Here is an 18,934-nt window from a genome sequence, read left to right on the forward strand (position 1 = left end):
GCGTGGGCTAGGGGGACACACAAATCTGCTCTATTGCGCTGCTGTGTTTCTATACCCACCAAAGATCCCCCTGTTCCCAGTCTCTGGGATCCAGCTGCCCCTGCAAATCACCCCATCACTTCCTTCTCAACGTACCCCACAGCCTCCTCCGCCAAACGTCCATGTCTAAAGCACCCCAGACCTGTTCTGACTGCTGTGTCTGCTGGCACCACAAGTATCATTTCATCCATTACACTGAAAAACAATCTGCAACACAAATATTTCAACAAATTCACTTGGTCCGTGTTTCAATTCAGGATTTCGATTGTATTTCAACCAAATACTACGAGTTTCATTTCTTCCCTTCCTATAATGTACATTAGCAATACATTTTCTGGAAAGGCATATTTCAATCTGACAAGTTTTTCAAATGGAGAAATGAAATCATAGAGTTTAAGGGAAATGTGCAAAGCAGTCAGTAAGAAGTCTAACGACACATGACATGTCACCAAAAATGTAGCTTCCAAAGTTGCTTCAAAATAAGTTCATCCCAACCTAGAGTCTGTAATACAGACTGAAGTAAGTCAGAAAGAGAAAAACAAATATTGTCTATTGATGCATATATGTGAAATCTAGCAAAAGAGTACTGATGAAGCAGTTTGCAGGGAAGGAATAGAGACACAGACGTAGGGCATGGACGTGGGGACAGATCAGGGAAGTAGAGGCTGGGAGGAACGGAGAGTAGCACGGACATACACGCTGCCACATGTAAGACAGACGGCTGGTGAGAAGGTGCCGTATGCACAGAACCAAGCCTGGTCCTCTGTGACGACCTAGAGGGGTGGGATGGGAGTGCAGGTGGGAGGCAGGCTCGAGAAGAGGGGCTATATGTATACTCAGGACTGAGTCACGTCGTACATTAGGAACCAACACAACATACTAAAGCAATTACCCTCCAAGCAGAAATAAATCTAAAAAAAGTTCATCCCGTATCTCTGGGAATTTCTGACAATTGAAGCATTCTATATCTTGATTGGAAAGATGATGTCACAAGTGTGTGTGTGTATATATATATATATATATATATATATATATTTATAAAAACTCACTGAATTGTACACTTAAGACCTGTTCACTTCACTGCTTAACTTTTAGCTTAGCAATTAACAAGCCCACCTTTCTGACTGCTGTAAATGATCAGAGCCCCCTTTGTACTGGTTTCCTCATACCTACTAGCTGGCCTTGAAATGAGCGCCTCATCCTCTTCTTTTCCTTGCTGATTAATTATTTTCTTTCTTTTTTTATTATTATTGTCAAAATTCTCTAGGATCAGTTCATTTTAAAAATATTTGTATCATATTACATTTAACATTTTTTAATCTTCTTCTTTTACTGCATATAAATACTGATTCACTGTATATAAATGTTTCTAAAAGTACAAAGAAGATAAAAGCCATCCATGTCTCTACTCTTCAGAGAAAACTACTCTCAGTATTTCAGTTTCTGCACTTCTGAGTATCTTCAGTAGACCCTGACTGAGTGCCCACTTTGTGGCAGACTTGTCCCAGGCACCAAGTACTGTGCTAAGCAAACAGTACCCTGCCATCACAGAACTTAACATGCTAATAAATGATATATACAGAGGGCTTGTTAAAAAATGAGGCAGGATTGTGCTTATTCCTTTATAATCTGATTTTCCCACTTAGCAATACACCACTAATATTTTTTCAAGTGAACAAAAATTGTATGATGTCATTTTCATAGCTGCACAATGGTATGGCTATATTAAAATTCATTTAATAAATCCCCTAATTCAAACAACTAGACGTTTCAAAGTTATAACTTACATTTCTCTAAACATCTCATGACAATTTTTAAAACATATATATTTCATGATCTTGCTGGTAAAATAATTTTAGGAATCATGGCTAACATAACTGTTTTCCTTTCAATACCCTTCACTTCAGTGGTGGCATAGCTTAAGCCTTAATTTTCTGGACTTTTGAGGAAAGAGTCTATAGGTCATTTTCAAAGTCAGAGAAAAGGATGATGTGTTCATGTATTTACACCCAAAAACACTTTCTACTATAAAGGTACACCAAGGCCTTGGTTGTAGATACCGCACCAGAAGGTTCTTTATCCAGTTCTTCCAGGAAATTACCCTGCTCTCGTTATTGCATCAGAGCTTAAATCTCTGAAATGGGTGAAATGATTTTTGCAACTATAAAGCATTCGCCTAAGCCCGGGGCTAGAGCCTTATGAAGGTGTTTTGCTTGAAAACTCCAGGCGCAGGACAGAGGGAGATTTACTATCTGGCCCATGTATGGTCAAGAAGCCGCTGAGGAAGTAAAGCTGAAAACGCAGTCTGGGTGGGAGTGGGAGCTCTCCACATTTCCGGACAAACCTTTGATCCTACAGAACTTTGAGCTTAGCAATTTTGCAGGGGAGGAGAAAGTCATTCTCAAAAATATGATACAGGAAATCTTCAACGTACATATTTCCCAAGGTTCAATAGCAAATCTATTATTTACAATGTAAAAAAAAAAAACACTCAGAGAAACAATTCAGCAACACACTTGAACAACAACTCTTCACTGAGCCCCTATTACGTGCAAAGCACTGTTATAATACACTTAAGATGATGATCACAATCTCAGTCTGGTTCACAAAGACTTATTTCACTCTCCAATGAAGTTGAAAGCCTATATTTGCAAAGAAAAAAGTATATAACAACATATTGTTATAATAGTCTTTGATACCTTTTTTGTTCATCTACTGTTTTGAGGGAATTGTGCAAGGTATTGGGGAGGGGGTGCTTCACAAACATGATTCAGACGAAACCTGTCATTAAAGGGTTGACAGACTACAGTCCTGTTACTACAGATGTTCTTCTGAGCCCTCCAGATGCCCCGAGACTGTGACCTGAGAGTCACACTCTCAAGTGTCGTGGACAACACACCAAATTTCAAAAACTTGGTGTTGTGGTGTGTTGTGGACAACACACCAAATTTTAAAAACTTAATATAAAATAAAGAATATAAGATCTCTCATTATACATTGAAATGGTAATATTTTGGATATGTTGCTTAAAATAAAATGTACTATTAAAATTAACATGTTTCTTCTACTTTTTTAATTTAAAATTAAACTGCATGATACTTGTATCGGCAGTGCTGATCTCCATAATTATAGTTACTACCTACTCAGTGCTTATAACATTATGTCAGTTAACTTTATACCAAATACATGTGACCTTCCACAAAGGAGGTATTACAGATGAGGAAACTGAAGGTTCAAAGGTTATAATAATTCATTTTATTCATTTTTTAAAAGATTTTTTTATGGACCATTATTAAAGTCTTTATTGAATTTGTTACAATATTGTCTCTGTTTTATGTGGCATCTTAGCTCCCTGGCCAGGGATCAAACTCACACCCCTGCATTGGAAGGTGAAGTCCCAACCACTGGACTGCCAGGGAAGTTCCTATATTATTTCATTATTCTATACATACCTGGCATATTTTCTGTGCATCAAGGGCCGTTGGAAGCAGTGGAGATATAGCAAAACAAGGTCCCTACTCTCATAGAATTTATATTCTAGTGGGAGAGAAAGGTAATAAATAAGAATAAAAAATATGTCAGGGAGTGGGAGTGAGGAAAGATGAAACCTGTAAAAAGACGCAGTGCCTAGAATTGGGGTGAGATCGGATTGGACTATTTTTCAGATGACAAGATCTAAGAAGTTGTCATCTGAGCAGAAACATGAAGTGAAAAAGGGAGTCCTGTGAATATTGACCTGGTCAGAAGCTTCTGGGCCGAGGCAAGAACAGGTAAATGACCAAGGGGTGGGCGTGTGTGTGTGTGTGTGTGTGAGTGCACATGTGTGCACAAGCACGCACTTGACAATGGAGCAAGCTGGAAGCCACGACAACTAGGAAATGGCTCTGCCTGCACTGTGACGCGTGGCTGTTGTGGGGCATGTTAGGAGGTTACTGCAGGAGGGCAAGAGAGATCTTACGAAGTCAGATCTTGTCTGACTCAGCCACTGGAGATTTGCTGTTCCTGCATTACAAAGTAAAATAATCTAAAAATTATCCAGAGAATTTAAACAGCAAAGGTCAAATATCTGGGCAATTTAAGCCTCAAAGCATATTTAAGAGTCTGTAAAGTTATCTTTTGGCAGTCAAAAATCACTATCAAACTTCATAGAATAGTAATTTATCTCTGTCCTTTGCTTTCTGCCAATTTAACCTAAGGGAAGTGGACTTGAGATCTGTAATTGGCAGAGTGGGACTGCATGATCTTTAAGTCAAATTCAGATCAAGCAAATTAGTTTCATTTCTGCCAAAGAAAAGTGTTTTGTTGAGCCAGATGACAATTTTGAAGCCTAAACTATTTGTACTGGCTCTGTCTACCTTCTGAACTACTCTCATAATTGCTAATTCTGAGTTTAAGGATAACAGCACACACAAGACAGAGTTAAGGAAAGAACTAGGAGCTGTATCTTGGATAAATGTATAAATTAGTCTGAATAACTCCACTAAGTTTGCTTTTATGGATGGAAGTAGTTCAAATAAAAGAAAGCATCCTCAAGGTTAAGTGTTAGGTAGGCCAAGTCCTTCCTCTTCTGAGAGGTAGATGAAGGTTTAAAATAGGTACCCAGTTTCAAATGAAAACAAATAAAAAATCAATCACAAGGAACCCCAAAAGTCATGTCATAATAAAAAGGAGGCTCAATCCTAACCCTCCAGGTTGGTTTCTTTACTTTGATGGAACTCATTGGAAAATCGTTCAGCTATATGCTTCACTGTGCCTGTGTAGATGTGTTTTCTGGGTACTGGATGTAGTTCCTGTCAGTCAGGCACTTTCCTGGAGCACTAAAATGTACAGATTACACACATCAAAGGCAGGCTGCAACCACTGTAGTTGAAATTTACACAAATCTGCGCTACGAGTAACTGGATAAACAATGAGACTAATGACCTTGTTCTGCATTAATCTCCATATGGCTCTGTTGGTACTGCTCTTGCCTTTAGGCAAGAAGGTTGTGGCTTTGGCTTCTAGCCTCAAACCAGGGATTAGGCGCTGGCCCAATGCTGACAGAGCCCAGAGTCCTGCTCCTACAGCCCAGGGAGCCTGAGCAGACTACAGAGGCTGTCCATCTTAAGAAGTACGTTTACCACGATTCAAGAAACACCCCTATTATCATATTCACTGAGAAAACAGATTTATAAAAATAGGAAAAAATCCTTTAGTCATGCCCCGCCCCGCCCCCCACTACCTTCAGAGAAATTACTTTCTTCCAGAGGGCCCCAGGTTTTCCCTGAGTATTCTCAGGGCCTCTCTACTGAGCCCCCCAAAATAAGACAGAGCCCTCAGCGCCTTGGCCCCATGTTCCTCTTTCAGCCAAGAATAAATTTTTTAAATGGCTGCATCCATAAAGAAGAGTGAAAGGAAGGACTGAAGTTCACTTGCTCAGTATTTCTGTCTCATCTGGGACTTTGGAGAAAGGATATGTTATAATTTGAAGGTTTCCCCTCCTAAGTGCTCCCCCACCCCCACATTGCTGTAGACTCGCTTCAATACTATTTGTGAAATTTGCATGTTGCTGCTAGAAGAGACAGTCAGAAGAGCTGGAACATCTCAGAAGGGTGCTATACCTGAGCAGCCTTGGGCCACAGTAAAAGGAGACCAGAACACTGGAAAACACGCCTCACTCCTGCTTTCATCACTTTGTATACAGGTCACAGTGAAAAATTTATACTGGGAGGCAGAGCCCAGGAAATCACTCCATCGGTGGGATTACTCTGGGTTAGGATCACGCATGAACCACACTCAGCTAAATGCCCGAAGTGCTACACATGTGGCACTCCTGTCACTTCACACCCAGCCCCAGCCATAAACTTTATTGCCTTGCAAACTTGAGATGCCTCAATCTAAGACATGCAATCACATTTAATTCTGAAACAATTTCTGGTGTCCCAAGAACACCTCTTATACACCCTTCTAGTCACTCTCCTTGTGTCCTTACTTCTGTTGTTTTGAGTATATTATCCACGTACACATTGCTCCTTTCATAAGTGAGTGAAGTCGCCCAATCGTGTCCGACTCTTTGCGACTCCATGCACTGTGGCCTGCCAAGCTCCTCCGTCCATGGGATTTTCCAGGCAAGGATACTGGAGTGGGTTGCCATTTCCTTCTCCAGGGGATCTTCCCAACCCAGGGATTGAACTCTTGTCTCCCGCACTGCAGGCAGACTCTTTACTATCTGAGCTACCAGGGAAGCTCCTCTCATAGGCCATCACATTAACAGAGCTGTTTAGAGTCATTGTCGGCTGTGTCAAATGCCTCACAAAAAAATCATCTAGGGAATTCCCTGGTGGTCCAGAGGTTAGGACCCCTCACTTCCATTGGAGAGGGCACAGATCACTGGCTGGGGAAACCAGCATGCCGTAGTTGCAGCCAAAACAGAATAAAGTCTATACCAGTGCCATTTTTCTTCATCCATTTATCAGTTCATTAAGAGTCCATCATAAACATTAGGAAGAGTTAAAGCACATTCCGTCTCTTCCTGGAATGTTCGTTCTCCCACTATACTCACTCCTGGGATGACAAACCCTAAAGTGATTCTGATGCCTTTACAACACAACTGTTGCAGATGTGGCAAGGGTCACAGCAAGAGATATCTAAGTGTGAAACCATCCCCATTTGGTCCTGTGGTAAAGATTGCTCGTGCTTTAAAAGTTTTTTGTTTGAAACTTAGAGGACGGCTCAAAAGTCATCTTTGCTTCATACCTGACATTTGCATGTACTTCACATGCATTGCCTCACTGAATCATTACAACAATCGTGTCACTATTATTATACCTATTTTGCAGAAAGGAAATTGAGCCTGGACGAGGTTAAATGGCTTGCTTGAGGTCAGCACAGCATGAGGGGAAGTGGTGGTACCCACCTCCAACCCAGGATTTCCGACTCTTCACAGTACACCATTGCAAAGCTGTCTCTTTATGTTGGTTTGTTCTGAAAAAAAAAAAAACAAAAAACAGAATATTGCTCAAGAAGTCCATTCAATAAGAGACATTAGAGGGTTTTTCTTTGTTGCTGTTTTTGATATAAAGACAGAAACTTTCTGGCCAGTCAGCGTGTCAGAAAAGATTTCCAAAGTCCATCAATAAAAGGACATCCGATCATAGACACCAGTTTTGATAGTGAGTGCTTTGGTAAAATAAGTCTTAACACTGGTTTTCCAGACTTCTCTGTAAGGAAACTACGCGGTACACTGTACGGTGTGTAGAAAAAGCAGCACTGCACAAGGAGCGTGTGCACACGTGTGTGTCAACGCTCTCTCCCCAAACGTGACTGCAAAAGAAAGTGCTAAGCATACTGAAATAAGATAATATTTATGGCTGAAGAAATTCGACTTCACATAATGGCAATTATGAAGAAGGTATTTTCCCTAATAAAATTACTGCAAAACAAAATCTGGAGAAACTAAGTGTTTCCCTATGTCTTCTTTATTTCACTCCATGTGCTCAAAAATGGTTGCGGCAAAGAAAGAGTATAGCAAGCAGAGGCACAAAAGTCCTAGCCAGACGGCCTCTGCTGAGGGTTGCTTTTGCTTTAGAAACTGGAATGTGTCCAGGCTTGATTTTTATTTTCAATTCACATTTCAGATCCAGCTCCCCAAACTCTTTGATCTTTCTCCCTGTCTCCTTACCCGGAAGAGAACCCTTGGCCTTCTCAGCTGGGAGCTGGGAGCACACGTGGAATGACTGGCTCGGATCCATATTCTTTCCAAATTTAGTCACACAAAGGGGCCTGCAAGGGAAAAAAGAAAGGATGAAAGCGGCAGCCGCCAGGACTTCAAAGGCCGCGCCGCCGCGCCGGGCCCCGCGCAGGCGCCGCCCTCCGCGGATATAAGGCGCGGCTCGCGCGCGCGGGCGGCCTTTCTGCGCGGCGGCTCCGCGCGCGTCCCCGGCCCGAGGGCGGGTGGACTGGGGACCCGGCGGCTGAAGGAGGGGCCGAAGGGCGGGCCGAGACAGGTCCGCACAGCAAGTGAAAGGCGCCTGTGAAAAGTTTTCAGAAAGGAGGGAAAAGACTTTCACGTCCAGCCCAGGAGGCGAGCCGTCCCGGCGGCCCAGTTGTATTCCAGCTCCTACACCCGTCCCAACCCTTCCTGGGGATCCCCTTCCAGACTTTCACGCCGACTCCTTTGCGCCGGAGGCCGGGTCCCCTTGGCGGGTTGTCGGGGAATCCGGTCTCGAAGCTGAGCCGCGAGGGCGCGTGGCAGGCCTCTCCCCGGCCTCCGCCGCTTCTCTGAGCCTTGTCCCTAGTCCCCTTGTCCTAGTCCGCTAACACCCCGACTTGCCTCTTCTAGCTGCGCGTGGGCAGAGGGTCTGCCGGCCGAGCCCACAGGTCATAGGGTGGGATGCGGCCCTCCCTCGCGGGCAGCGGGAGGACCCGGCCCGCACTCGCGCGGGGAGACGCCGCCGGAGGACTCCAGGGGCGCGCGGGCGCCTGGAGCCGACCCCGCGGGGCTGCGTTAGGCTGCGGGCGCCAACGGGTGCGGGCCCCGGTGGAGCCGGGCGTCCGCAGGCGGCCGGATTTGGGAAGGACGTTTTCACGGTCCCCTGAGTTCTCGGTTACCCCGGAGGCTGGGGGGCTGAGTTTGTTTGTCTTAGGAGGAGGCGAGAAGAGGCGGAAGAACCCCTGGGACACAAACTGCCATTTCCCGCCCCCCCGCTTTCCGACAAGTCCGTTAAACTGAAGATGCCCACAGCTTTAGTCCCCTGGTGACGCCGGGTGGGAAATGGAGGGCTGCTGGAGTTCCGTCCCTGGAATCACATTATTCGTTTTTCTAGTCCTTCACCCTCGCGTCTCTCTCTTCCAGCATCCTCTTCCGTACCCCCTCCTCCGGCCACCTCCTTCCTCTGGGATCCCACCAAAGTTGTCGCTGGGAGAGAGTCCAGGCCACACAAAGGGGGAGACCCGGAGCCCGGGCGGGGGCTTAGGGCTGAGGAGGCGGAGAGGGCTCTGAAGGGCACCGCGCTTTCCCCTCTTGCCTGTAATTAAGTACTCATTGGCGTGTCTGCAGCTGACTTGACTTGGCAGCGACCCCTTCCCCCCACAGGTAGGAGGGGTCTCTGGGGTGGGTGGGGGTCAGTCTAGCCCCGCTGTCCGCACCCGCGGGGGGCTGGGCTGTATGTACCCTGCCGACTTCGAGAACCGTCTTTGCGGCCCCCCTCTCTCCCTGTCCCGGCGCAGGGTGGGCACCTCGCCCCCCACGCGCAGCGCGGGCGTCGGCGCCCGGCGCAGAAGGAAGTGTTGCTATAAAACAAGTCACAGTTCGCTCCCAAAGTAAACGCCAACCAACCAAAGCCACCAAAAGGGGGAAAACCAACAGCAATCCAGTCCTGAGCAATTGTTTCACGGTCGGAATTAAATCACATCAAAACGCCCCCTGAAACCCACATCCTGAAGGAGTGAACCTGCAGCAGCTAACCTCCAGTCGTTCGCTCGAGTTCACACGAACAACCTCTACATCCGAGAGAAGGGGGCGGCGGTGTCTCTCGCTCGCGACACCCACCAGGTCCCGGACCTTGCGCCCCAAAAGGCGGCTGTGTATGTTACTAGCAGCCCCCACACGAATTAGAAGGGACCTCTCCGCGACACAAATACCTTTGCCAGGAACTTCACTGAACCTGTAAAGGAGGGAGGAACGTCTTCCCCGGGGTTGCCTCGCCCGTCTAGTGTCTCCCAGCTTTCCTCCCTGAAGAGACAGACTTCGCGTGGAAATGTCAATCTCCTTCCCAGACAAAGCTTTTTAAAAGAAAAAAAAAAAAATGAATGAATGCTTTCTAGAAAAGCCCCTTTTAAATGCACCTCATCAGAAGACTTGCAGCAATGCTAAGGACAATCAGCGAACGAAACACCCCGCGCGCCACGGGGAGGGAAAACAGTCACGCAAATAGAGTAAGACGCTGGGTGATTTCGTTAGAAACTGTTTCCAAAGGGGAGGTTTGCCGCAAAATACACAAGGCAGCCACCTACCCTCGGCCCTTCTAGTCAACAGTTCCCACTGGTTATTGTTCCAAAAATTCCCATCTTCTCCAGCTCTTAATCTCCAGGACACCTGGAGCTGAGCTCCAAATGAGTCAGGGAGTCCAGATAATTAACATGAAGGAGTAAATGGGATTCGAATTAGTTGCGACACTTTAACGGGGAGGGGGGGCAGATGTAGGAGTCGTCATTTAATCTCTTTGGCTTCCAGAAAATCCCCCTACCCCCACCCCTTGACAGTCTGATGAAAAGGAATCTCTACTCTGGCTGTTTTGGTGAAACTGCATTTTCCAGTTCTTTTCCTGTCCGTCGAATTGGCGCCTTTATGGGAGGGCATTTTACTTTGTTTTCCCATATTTCTTTTAGAACAGAGGGTATGTGTGCTCAGTTGCTAACTCGTGTCTGACTCTGAGACCCCACTGACTAGCCCTCCAGGCTACTCTGTCCATGGCATTTCCCAGGCAAGGATACTGGAGTGGGTTGCCATATCCTTCTCCAGAACAGAGGGAATAAATGTCTGATATAGCTACATGTTCATATCTCTGAGACATTACACTCACTGGTGCCTAGCGAAGTTGCATAATGCTACCAACCAAAAAGTAAAATTGGGTTTCCCCCGATCTTTTTAGTATTGCCTTACACATTGTAGAAAATTACTCTTTCTCTAAGGCAGAGCATTCTCAGCTATTGGCAGAGGATTTAATGCTTTACTCTCTCTGGCTCCCATTATCAGCCCTTTAATGTTACCCTAACCTGGGATAGAAATTTTCCGTGTGACTAGTGGCCATGCTCTCTGAGACCAACTGAATGCTTTAAATGATAGCTTTAAAAATTGCTTCCTAGTGAATTCCCATTTCAAGTAATGATCAATAAGCGATATTTTGAGTGCTCATTTAGAGCATTGTTAACGTCTTTACTTATACGATGTCTAGCAGAATGCAATTTCTCCCTTACACAAAAGAAGAGGGATCTTTACATACTATTCCTATATAATAGAGCTAAAGTCTGATTCTGTAATGTTTTCCCCATTTTCAATTTAAGGGAGATAGAGACACATTTCTTCCTGTCTCTTGTTTACTGTTCTGAGGTTTTACAGATGGCTACTGTATTGGGTATAATAATTTTGCCTGGATTTTTAACTGAGGGAGTTTGAGAGCCAAGGAACAAAATGTGATGTGTTTTCAAACTTCAGCTTCGTTTATACTGTAACTTTCACAAAGCATCTCCTTAAAAGTCCTGTCCTTGTACAAAATGCATCAAAGAGACGGTGGAGGCTGGGAAATTTTTGAGGTTGAATTTGGATTTGCATCTTCAAGGGTCTCTTTGAGCCCGAAGTCTGAGGTGCCAGAGACTGCCCTGTCCTCCCTCCTTCTACCGCTTCACTCTCCTGGGTCCTTTTGCCTCTTCCTCCCCCCCCCCCACCCCCCACTTGGGTGGGTTTTTTTTTTTTTTTTTTTTCGTTCTTTATGAGGTTCCGACACATTGTGGCATGTATCTTGGAAAATACACGAGCGACCTAGTTGTAACTGCGTGTGAGCATCCTGTGGTGAGGATGTAATGAAAAAGATCTTGCTTTAAAAGCGATAATTAAGATTCAGTCTTCGGTTTTTTCTTCCTCCTATTTTTCTCGTTAAGTCTGGAGGTTTTATTTTTGTTAGCATGTGTTCCCTTGTCCTTTTACATGTATTTAGGAAAGCCACAACTCTCTTTCTTGTTCTTCTTGCTTCCGTTCTCTTATTAGTTGAGCAATGTGTTATGTTTCCCCTTTTCCTTCTCTGTGTCCCCGATTCCCGCCTCATCCCCTCTGTCAGAGCATCTATCACCGTGGTGTCGATCACAGCTGCGGCGGCTTCTCTTTCATCTTCTTCCCACTGCCAGAGCAAGGGAGGGAGAGGGAGAGGCGGAAAAGAGGTGGGGGAAGAGACTGGCGGAGGAAGGGGGGGTGGTGGGAAGGGAACAAGAGAAGAGACACTTAGATGAAGAAGTTAAACCGTTGGGGCAGAGTTTCTTGTCGATTTCACGCGGGCAAAGCGTGCCTCTAGTGGGTTACAAGAAACGCCGGGTCCTTCCATCCCTAGCCAAGTTGCCTGAATCTTCCCCCTAGGCGCGCGGGCGCGCACGCAAACACACACACATACAAACACCCCCCACCTCCCACCCCCCCCACCCCCCCCCCCGCCAAAAAACCTAGGACTCGTCCTACAGGCTCTGGGAAAAGAAAAAAAAGTCCTCAATCACCACCTCCTTCTCGCCGTCCCCCACCCCCCCAGCGGGCAGCCAAGGAGAGCTGGAGGCGGGGGAGGGGAAGGGGAGGAGAAGCGACGCAAGTGGGCAGCTTTTCAGCGCCGGCGAGGCGCGGGAGGAGGAGAGGCGGCGGGGAGGCGCAGCCGCTCACCTGCGGGGCAGGGCGCGGAGGAGGGACCAGGCTGCGCGCTCTGCGGCGGCGGAGGAGCTGGGACGCATCCGCAGACCCGCACGCGGCCAAGCTCCGGGCGTCTCCCACCCCCCGGCTGGGGGAACCGGAGGGGCACAGCTCTTTGACAAGCGGCCCGGCGGAGGCGTGGAGAGCGGCGAGCAAAAGAGCGAGCGAGCCAGACTGAAGAAACTCGAGCCGGGAACAAAGAGGAGTCGGGGTGTGTGTGTGTGTGAGTGTGTGTGTGTGCCGGCTCCAGCTCCCGGCAGAATCTTTTGGGTCCGAGGTCCCTGCTCTGACGCCCGGAGACCCAGTAGTACCCTCCACTACCGACTCCCTGCGCTCGCCGGCACAAACTTTATTCTTGGCAAACTTCTTCTCTTTCTCTTCCCCTCCTCCGCCCCCCACCTTCTCCTCCGGCAGATTGAATGCGCCTGGAGAAGGAAAAGCGAAGCGAAAGGGAAGGAAATAAGAAGCTTTGAAACGGACATCTCCAACCCGGGTGGCTTTTTTTTTTTTTTTTTTTTTTTAAACCCTCCAGGAAGTGGACATTTCATTATCTTCTGATTCTCCTTACACCGTCTCTACTGGGGTAAACGGGGCCGTTTTGCCCAGCTCTCTCCTTTCCTCGGGAAACAAACTCCTGGATCGTCATCCAGGGAAGCTAAGGTGGAGAGATCTGCGAAGAGTCGTGCCGACAGACCCTCCCCTGCACTTTGGAGAGTCGAATCTCCTCCAAAACCGGCGTCCTCCGCGCGCAGACCCCGGAGGCGCCGGGGGCGTGGGGCGGCCGCCCTGGCAGCCTAGCCTAGCGCGGGGCACAGACGCCCCCAGAGGCGCCGGCCGCCGCGGCCCTCGCCGCCCTGTGTTGTTCGGCCTCGGGGACGGGCGCCTGCATCGGTCTCCGCCGAGTGGGAAGGCGCAGGCGGCCACCGGGGCTCGGGTGCCGCTGTAGCAGCTCCGGCTGCCGGCCGCCAGCCCGGCGCACTCCAGCCTGGCTTCCGCCCTCTCTCCTCCCTGACGCATCCTTCCAGTTCTCCTTTTCCTCTCCCCCTTTTCGTTGATCCCTTCTCTTTCCTGCTGTTGCCTGGGGTGCTCCCCCCGCGGAGCGGAGATTACACAGTGGTCGGGATGCCCCAACTCTCCGGGGCAGGCGGCGGCGGCGGTGGGGGGGACCCGGAACTCTGCGCCACGGACGAGATGATCCCCTTCAAGGACGAGGGCGATCCTCAGAAGGAGAAGATCTTCGCCGAGATCAGTCACCCTGAAGAGGAAGGAGACTTAGCCGACATCAAGTCTTCCTTGGTCAACGAATCCGAAATCATCCCGGCGAGCAACGGACACGAGGTGAGCTGGCCGCTGCCCCATCCCTGAGAGGCGTGCCGGGTCCCGGGGAAGAGCCGAGGGAGGAAGGGAGGGAAGGGGCCGGGCCGCCCGGGCTCGCGGGTCCCGGGTGGATCTGTTGGGAGCGGGATGGGGGGTGGCTGGGCTTCTGGTCAGCGTTCTTCCTGTGTGTGGGGTAGAGGGGTGTGCAGGGAAGCGTCCAAGTGTTTCAGTTTTGGCGTTCGGTGACTAAACCGTTGGTTTGCGGCCAGGAGAACCTGCCTTTAACCCATGACGTTTCGCCTTCGGCCTTTTTGGTGGGGTTCAGAGGGTGCGGTGCATTAAGGCGAGGATGTCTGAACAGCGCTCCTGAGAAGTTCTTCCGTAGGACGGAAAACAAAGTGCACCCGCTATCTCTCGGTAGATGTCTCTGCAAAAGTGCGTACACCACCAGAGGCTTAGGTACAGACGAGCAGAGCCGCAGGGAGAGAGGAAGGGGTGGCGGGCGTGGGCAGGGTACAGGCGGGGCCGGCCCAACCGCCGCCGAGCGGGGCTCGCGCGGGGCCGGCCCGCGGAGGGGGCGCGCGCCCGGGCGGCGGGGGCGGTGCGGAGCCGGGTCCTCGCGGCCGCCGGGCCAGCTGCCGGAGCCGTGGGCGCGCCGAGCTGAGCCACCCAGGGAGGGCTCTCGCACTACCGGCCGCAAGGCTGGTTTTCCCCATCCATCGCCACTTAAAGGGGGAAAAAAGCACGCTTATGTTTGGGCCCGAATCAGGCCTTAAATCTATGCAGAAGAGCGACTCAGAGAGAGGCAGCGGAAGCCAGGGCACCCACTCAGGGGAGGGTGGAAAGCGCTTATCAGATCTCTTGGCCCGCTGCGGGCGATAGCGTTGGTAACCCGAGTAGAGTAAATAGAGACACGTGGGTGCTGGCGAGAGCGAGCCGCGAGCGGGACCTCGCGGAAGGGCTATTTCAGGCCTCGCAGAGAGCTTCAGAAGTGGGGGAGGCGGATGGACCCTGATACCCGACACTCCACTGGCCACCGTTGTTCAACAACTGGGAGACCCTTTGGAGGAAATCCGGTAGAAAAGTCCTGACACTCAATGGTTTCACCAACGCTTTTTCCCTCCAAAGAAATTTGGAGGGTATATTCTTTTTCCTTAAATGGCATCCTTCTGCCCCCCAAAAGAAAGCCTGTGGTTTTGGGGGCGGAGACATTTTGTGTTTTAAACAGCAAGTTTAAGAGCACCTCAGAATTACCTTCTTTATCCCAATGGCAGGGGTGAGTAACGCGTTTTGGAAGGCCCAGGGCCTGGGTCCTAAGGAAAACAATGGGGTGTTCTCTCTCCCCTGAATCTTTCATCTCAACATGCCAACTTAAGGGGGAAACTGAGGTTGCCCAGAGCATACCTAACTCCACTTAAAAGATTTGTGACTGTGTATCGGGCGGGGAGAGGAGGTCACTGGGAGGACACATGTCCAAGGAACCAAATAGCCTCCGAAACACTTGAGGCCAAACTCGTATTTGTAGACCAGCCTTTTCAAATTTCTACCCTTTTTCCTTGCCCTTCCTTTTTTCTATAAATAAATTTGCCACCCACTTCAGATTTTCTCCATGTTTTTGCCTTGGGGAGAAGGGCGCTGCGTTTGAAGCCCCAGAACTCTGGTATTAGGGCTCTGTTAATCTTTCCTGGTAGTAAGTGGGCATGGGGCAGACCCAGGGAAGATGGTGAAGGGGTAATACCACCGATTTGCACGTGGTTGAGTCTGGGTGGATGGTGGTTACCAGAACTGATATTAGCTGGGCTACCTTTTAGATGTCTGTAGCTCGACTCTCAAGTTTTCCTCCCTTTAACCACAGAATAGTTCACTTTTCTCTTGTAAGCTCGCACTGACAGCCATGGTAGCTTAGGAGCAGTGGGGCTCCTGCTGTAATTGGTTTGGGACAATTGCCCAAGACCCCCGCTTGTAAGTCATGGGCTTGTTTTTATTTAAAATGCCATTTTCAGTTGCAAAATGATATTTCAGCCTGCTTTTAATCAGCTCTGACTGAAGTAAACAGTGGTTGAAGAAGCTATCAAAATGATCAACCCCCGTAACTGAAATTCCTCTCATATTAGGCATCCAAGTAGTCTTGATGTATTTTAGTAAACAGTGGTCAGAACAGCACGTGGATTGTTGACAAGTTCGTTTCAGTTGTTACTGTCATTTGTAGTTTCTAGTACCATAGAGGTAGTTTTCAGGAACACATTGAAAAGATTTCCCAGGACTCAGTCCTAGCCTGTCCTCTTAGATTAATAAAACAGGTAGATTGAGTTGCACCTAATGCCCCTCTTTTGAGTTACCAGTGGATACGCACTTATATCATTATTGTCACAAACTCTAAAGCAGTTTTCTTTCTTTTGGGGGTGGGGATTTGTGCTGGTAGGTGGCCAGACAAGGACAAACCTCTCAGGAGTCCTACCATGACAAGGCCAGAGAACATCCTGATGATGGTAAGATGCTATTCTGCTTCTCCCAACTTTATCATTTAACATGTACAATTTGTGAATACTGGTACATTTTGCTATTTTTATTTACATCCAAGAAACTCGAAGCATATGTAATAAGATTGTGCCCGTTGTTTGAGCAAAATGGTAAAGAAAACCCAGAAAACTTATTGCTTACCTGTAATACATATTTCCATAATTATAAAACTGAATGAGTTCGGGCCTTTGAATTTCCTTTACCTTCCAGATTCTTTATGGAAGAGAAATGTCTATAATGAGTTTTTTTCTTTTCCTCATTTTACCTAATATTCTAATTGTCATCTTTAGTATTTTTTCATGCATTTTTACAAAGAGTGACAGTCTACACAGATTTATTTTCCAACAAGATTAGTTTCAGGTGGGACTCGTTTGTTTGCTGTTTCTTGTTTTAGTGAGAAGGCAGGCACTATATGTGCAGACTAAATATAGCTCAATAAAGAAGAATCTAATGTGTAAAAATATAACACTTTAATCTTAAAATTAAGAATTATGCATTTGAAACATGATAGATTTTCTCCCTATTTCTGATTCTTGCTCAAAACTGTAAAGATTCTGCATATTTTTTTTGAAACATAAGGAGAACTCCTTGTGACTTTAAAAGAATCTGTGATCTGTAGGGTTCCCTTTTTGAACAGCCCGCATTTCTCTGCTCCTTTAATTATTTACAATTGGCCTGACCAGAATGAAGGGTTCGCACATACATGTTAGCCAGGGGAAGAAGGGAAGAGAACTATAATATCAAGCTTCCTTCTGAGCCACAAAGTAGATACACAGATAAAAGGGAAGAAATGTATACATTGAACACACACACGCAAACACACTTTTCTTTGGCGTGTGATATATATGTAGCAAATAAAATAAGTCCCTTGGAATTAATCCTTCATAAATTTGGGTAGTTGCTCATATACTAGATACAACTTGCTCCGTCAGTAAACTCTAGAAATTTTCCAGAAATCCAGAAGTACAGGTAGAATTTTTGAGTTTGCCTATAAAGTGGAGCATAACTTTTAAGTGTATAAATATATATGTGTGTGTATAGCTGAATAGCCTAATGTATTTATATTATAGCTTTGTATGCCTTTTTTCATGTGTCTGTTTCTTAGTCCAGTTTGTTAGTATTAGAGCAAATTAAGTTAGATGGATAACACTTATTTTTGTAAAAACACCAGTCAGCAGTGGAAGTAAATTGAACCACATGTTTTTAAAACATCTGGTTCACTGCTAAGCCATTTAAGAGAGTAAATACTGTCAATCTAAAATAGAGCATAATAAACCAGTTATAATATTTTGTAAACAAGTCTTTTATGTAAGGTCTAATTTATAATAGAACTATTAACTTTTCAATGAAAAATACAGTGATATAAAAGGAAGTCAAAGCATCACTGATTGTTCTTTGCCTTCTCTTAGGAAAGCATCCAGATGGAGGTCTCTACAATAAGGGACCCTCTTACTCGAGTTATTCTGGATATATAATGATGCCAAATATGAATAATGACCCATACATGTCAAATGGATCTCTTTCTCCACCCATCCCGAGAACAGTGAGTAACATGCTGATGTTGCAAATTATTTTCAGAAGTGCAAATTAATTTGTATTTTTGGCAAAATGTTTGTTTTTTTAAACTCACCGGAAATGCTTTCATTATATATGACCAGTTGTTGCTAAATAAGACATGCTATAAGGAATGACTGCCTTAAAATGGTGCTACTTTTTGATGTTTTGACCTTCGGATATTAGCTTTTGGTTTATTGGTTAAGATGAATAAAAAAACAGATCATGAGCTATCATGATATCAAGTGAATTTAAATCAACAAACTCATGATTTTGTGAGTATTATGCTTTCTACTCTGATGAGAGAGAGAAATTGATTTAATCTTTCAATTAACTAAGTGGTCTATGGCTTTCATTGCCAGTAAGCTATGTAGAATCAGAATTCCTTTGGCTCACTTGGAGCTGAACATTGGGAATGTTACTTCAGCTTTTAAAACAGTGTCTCATTTTATTGTGTTAGCTAATGTTTCTTTAAAATCAGTTTAGGTGTGGGGGAGCAATGAGCTATTTTTACTTTATTGTCTGTTGCTAAGAAGTATCTCTTGAAAATAACTCTTAATGAAATTTTTTTTTTTTAATGTGGTGGCTCAGTTAACTTTTAAGTTCTAAAAATGGGGAGGCATTATAACTGCCTTATACATTATGCTTAACATGTAAACCTCAATTTATATAGTAAGAAAACATCTAAAGGGTAACTTGTGTAGTATGTGAATGTGAAATGGAGTTCTCCTTGAGGTTCATCTCTTTGGAGGTAGTGGTGGATTATTACTGATCCATCAATATATTTACCTTCTTTCTGGCCTCACTCTCCCTGTACCACCCAAACCCCAATGAAAAACATGTATGTTTGGGTCTTGGGGATGATGTTTCAGTCTAACTGGCCCTCCTGTGAGTCAAATCTAGGATCATAAAGTGGAACCTGTATCTTTGCCTTGTTAGCCCAGTGCTTTCACCAACTGAAAAAAGAAAAAATCAGTGGAAGACATCTGGGGCAAGTACTGTCGTTGATATCTCAGTGGACAGAATCTGGGAACCATGAGATACTCCGAAGTAGAAAAGAGAAATATTTCCTAATCAGTC

General features: G+C 46.3%; 1 protein-coding gene and 1 long non-coding RNA gene across 7 annotated transcripts in view; one reads left to right on the top strand and one right to left on the bottom strand.

The window, feature by feature from the left end:
- Positions 1–6,912: 6,912 nt before the first annotated feature.
- LOC133071884 (uncharacterized) lies at positions 6,913–9,789 on the bottom strand. The gene is made up of 3 exons (XR_009696552.1): positions 9,661–9,789; positions 7,700–7,800; positions 6,913–7,002 (listed from the first exon to the last, which is right to left on the bottom strand). It is a non-coding gene; the product is annotated as an uncharacterized LOC133071884 (long non-coding RNA).
- A 3,601-nt stretch (positions 9,790–13,390) lies between these two features.
- Positions 13,391–18,934, top strand: part of LEF1 (lymphoid enhancer binding factor 1) — a 121,583-nt gene continuing 116,039 nt past the window's right edge. For 2 of the 6 annotated variants that reach the window (XM_061164238.1, XM_061164237.1), the window contains exons 1-3: positions 14,409–15,056; positions 16,203–16,269; positions 17,710–17,843. In XM_061164238.1, coding sequence (XP_061020221.1) covers positions 15,048–15,056; positions 16,203–16,269; positions 17,710–17,843 — 210 coding nt within the window. In that variant the 5' untranslated portion in view covers positions 14,409–15,047. Of the gene's footprint in view, positions 13,802–14,408; positions 15,057–16,202; positions 16,270–17,709; positions 17,844–18,934 lie in introns of those variants that run through there. The other 4 variants (XM_061164235.1, XM_061164236.1, XM_061164233.1 and 1 more) reach the window with 4 other exon arrangements.

This window comes from Dama dama, chromosome 17 (assembly GCF_033118175.1).
Source record: "Dama dama isolate Ldn47 chromosome 17, ASM3311817v1, whole genome shotgun sequence".
Taxonomy (NCBI): Eukaryota; Metazoa; Chordata; class Mammalia; order Artiodactyla; family Cervidae; genus Dama; species Dama dama.